The 3,969-nt window shown below is 38.1% G+C and overlaps 1 protein-coding gene across 1 annotated transcript; it reads left to right on the forward strand.

Annotated features, from left to right (window-relative positions):
* Positions 1-928: 928 nt before the first annotated feature.
* On the forward strand, positions 929-1,882 carry LOC140508708 (olfactory receptor 52B2-like). The gene has a single exon (XM_072616590.1). The coding sequence runs from the start codon at positions 929-931 to the stop codon at positions 1,880-1,882; it is 954 nt and encodes a 317-aa protein (XP_072472691.1).
* Positions 1,883-3,969: the final 2,087 nt, after the last annotated feature.

The raw sequence follows: 3,969 nt of genomic DNA on the forward strand, positions 1-3,969 counted from the left end.
GGCATAATATAAAAGAAAGCTGGAAAGGTAGGTTGGGAAAGTAGGAAAAAGAATAAAACAGTATACTTGGGTTCACTAGGACTCATAGGGAAGGAACTTGGAGGTGTTTACATGAACACTGAACTATCACTTCCTGGGAATTTTGCAGAGGGGATGTCTTCACAAGGTAAATGTGAGATTCTGTGATACCTTCTTCACTCACCTCCAGATTCAGGAGGAGGTTTGCCAGAAATCTGTCTAGAGATTTACAACATTAACATTATTTTATGCAAATAATAATAAAAAATTAACAAGTATTTATTAAGTGCTTATAATGTGTCAAGAATTGTGCCTTTCCCAATATCTCTTAATTCTAGTGCCTTCTGTCTTTGAATAATTTCCTTTTCGCAAATTTGGGATATCCACCCCATATATTCACATAGACTATCTGTGCCCAACCTGTGGTAGAGCATTCTGAGCTTGTATTGGTCTGATCAGCCACAGTTGTACACGCTAAAATTTCGCTTTTATTTTGGTGATGTCATTTTGGTCCTCTTTGAAGACGAAGGACAACAACCAATCATATATCTATTATCCAACTTGTTGTGCATGTTTATTTGCTTATTGTCTACCACATTAGACTGTGATCTCCTTGAGAGCAGGGACTGTTTTTGGCTCTTTTGTATCCCTAGTGCTTATCATTGTTTCTGGCACATAGTGCTTAATAAATGCTTCTCGACTGACTGACCCCAAAAAGGGTTTATAAAAGTCAATGCCCTGGTGGAAAGAGAATAAATTTTTCCCCTATAATATATTCCCAGGGACAGTAATTATCGAAAGCAGCATGGAAATTTCCTTAGGCAATATTCTTCTTCTCTCTTTATTTTTGTAGGTGACCAAGCTAAGGAAGGAAAGAGAAAACCACATCATCAAATCCCAGTCTGATTTTATGGGTGCCACCAATCATACCTTCCACCCAGATTTCTTTCTCCTTTGGGGCATACCAGGTCTAGAAGAACTGCACATCTGGCTCTCCATCCCCTTCTGTACCATGTATGTACTGGCCCTTGGAGGTAACTCTCTGCTAATCATATTTATCTGGATGGATCATAGTCTACACGAACCTATGTACTTCTTCCTTGCCATGTTGGCCTTGTGTGACCTTTTGCTTTCCAGCACCATCATGCCCAAAATGTTGGCCATCCTTTGGTTCAAGGATAGAGTCATCTCTTTTCAGGCCTGTATGACTCAGATGTTCTCTGTCATTGCCCTCTTTGTCATGGAGTCAACAGTACTTCTGGCCATGGCATTTGATCGCTTTCTGGCTATTTGCTTTCCTCTGAGGTACACCATGATCTTGACCCCTTCAGTGATCAGGAAAATTGTGGCATTTTGTGTGACTAGGGGTCTACTTATCACTTCCCCTTTTATCTTCCTAGTTGAGCGGCTACCATTCTGTGGAAACAACATCATTGCTGATACTTATTGTGTGCAAACCAAGATTTCCAGGCTGGCCTGTGCAGATATAACAGCCAATAACATTTACACTCTAGTGTTGTCTTTCTTGTCCACAGGCTTAGATGTCATCCTCATTTCTATCTCCTATACTTTCATTCTTCGAGCTGTCGTCCAACTCCCATCTCGTGATGCTCAACTCAAAGCTCTGGGCACCTGCAGTTCACATGTGTGTGTCATCTTCATGTTCTATCTACCAGCCTACTTGACAGTGCTGATCAGCCACATGTACTATGGGGTCCTGCTGACTAATCTCTACATTGTGGTGCCCCCTGCACTGAATCCCCTTATATATGGCATCAGGACTAAACAAATACGGGATCATATCATACATAGGTTCTCCCAATTGGGCCTGGGAGCCTTAGCTAGAGGTCTCAGGGATAATTAAGCTATTCTGTGTAAGTCACCATGACTTAACAATACTTTGAACCTATGTCCACTATTAAAGATTATGGTGACAATGATTGTAACATCAAAGGTGATTTCTTTCCTGTCAGTTGGGCAGCTAAGTGGTGCAGTGGGTAGAACATGAGATTGAGGGTAAGAGAGATTTCATTTTACTTCTAGTTTCATATACTTATTAATATGTTACCTTTTGCAACCTCTTTTTACCTCAGTTTCTTCAACTGCAAAATGGGGGTAATAATAGCATCTACCTCCTATGATTGTAGTAAGGATCAAATGAGAAATTTATAAACCATTTATCATGTTGCCTGGCACATAATAGGCACCCTATAAATGCTGGCTATTGTTGTGGTCGTTATTATTTTTTATGTTTATCACGGGTCTTGTGCACTAAAAATTTGAAGTATTAGTCTATATAATTAATCCTACCTATTAATCTACATAAATTCTAAATAACCACATGTAGGCTTTTTTTAAGTTTAATTTATATGCTATTTCACTTGGTGATCTCATCAGCTAGTTTGAGTTATCATCACATTTCAAATGATTGCCAGATCTACTTCTCCAGCCCTAACCTCATGTTTGCATCTCAAACTGCCTATTACATTTATCAAACTGGATATCCCAAAGACATCTTCAATTCAACATGGCCCAAATGAAACTCATTTTCCCCTAAAACCCTCTCCTCTTCCTAATTTTCCTATTTTTTTCAAGGGTATTGTCATTCTCCTAGTCATCTAGTCTCACAACCTAGGTACAACCTCTTCTCCTCATCCTCACTCATCTCTGATATCATTGTCACATCCTGCCATATCTAGCTTCATGATATCTCTTGTGTATGCACTTCATTTCTCTGACACTGCAATTACCCTGGTGATCTTAATCACCTCACCCCTAATAGGCTTGTAAAACCCAGCTGGTTGAACTCCCTCTCTCAGGTTATTCTCTACTCCAATCTGCCTTACAATTAGCCATCAACTCGATCTTCCTAAAACTCAGGTATCATTACATCATAATTACTATTCAAAAAAGCCGATTGGCTCCCTATTACCTCCAGGATCAAATCTGTTTGACTTTTGAAGCCCCTACCTGCCCGTAAAACCACTTTTCTAATTTGCTTATACTTTATTCCCACCCATGAACTCTTCAACCTAGTAATAACTATCTCATTGCTTTTCTTTGCACATGATATTCCATCTCTTGACTTTCAGCATTTTTCCTGGCTATCTCTCATACCTGAAATGTTCAAGTCTCAGTTAAAGTCCAAACTTCTAGTTTTAAATCACTTTTCATTAGAGAAATGCAAATTAAAACTCTGAGATGTCACATTGACTAATATGATGGAAAAGGGAAATGATAAATGTTGGAGACAATATGGGGAAATTGGAACACTAATGCATTTTTGGTGGAGTTGAGAACTGATCCAACCATTGTGGAGGGCAATTTAGAACTATCCCCAAAGGGAAACCAAATTGGGCATACCTTTTGATCCAGGAATACCACTACTAGGTCTGTGTTCCAAAGAGACCATACAAAAAAAGGAAAGGACCTACATGTGCAAAAATATTTGTAACAACCCTTTTCATAGGTGCAAAATATTGGACACTGAATGAAAAAATGTCCATCAGTTGGAGAATGGCTGAACAAGTTACGATATATGAATTTAATGGAATGCCATTATGCAATAAGAAGTGATGAGCAGATGTATTTCAGAAAATATAAAATAAAACCTTAAAAGACTTATATGAATTGATGCAAAGCAAAATGAGCAGAACCAGAACAACATTTTACACAATGTTAGCAACATTGTGTGATGGTTAACTATGAATTACTTAGCACTTCTCATCAACACAATGACAACAACAAAGGACTCATGTTGGAAAATGCTATCCACGTTGAGATAAAGAACTGGTGAACTCTCAACTTGGATAGAAGCATATTTTTTTCATTTCAGTTTTTGTAGTTTCTTTTTTTCTTTTTTCTGTCACTTCTTTCACAACTGTGACTGATATGGAAATATATTTTACATTATTGGACATATATTACCTATATCAATTTGCCTACTATTTT

Source organism: Notamacropus eugenii, chromosome 5 (assembly GCF_028372415.1).
Source record: "Notamacropus eugenii isolate mMacEug1 chromosome 5, mMacEug1.pri_v2, whole genome shotgun sequence".
NCBI classification, from domain to species: domain Eukaryota; kingdom Metazoa; phylum Chordata; class Mammalia; order Diprotodontia; family Macropodidae; genus Notamacropus; species Notamacropus eugenii.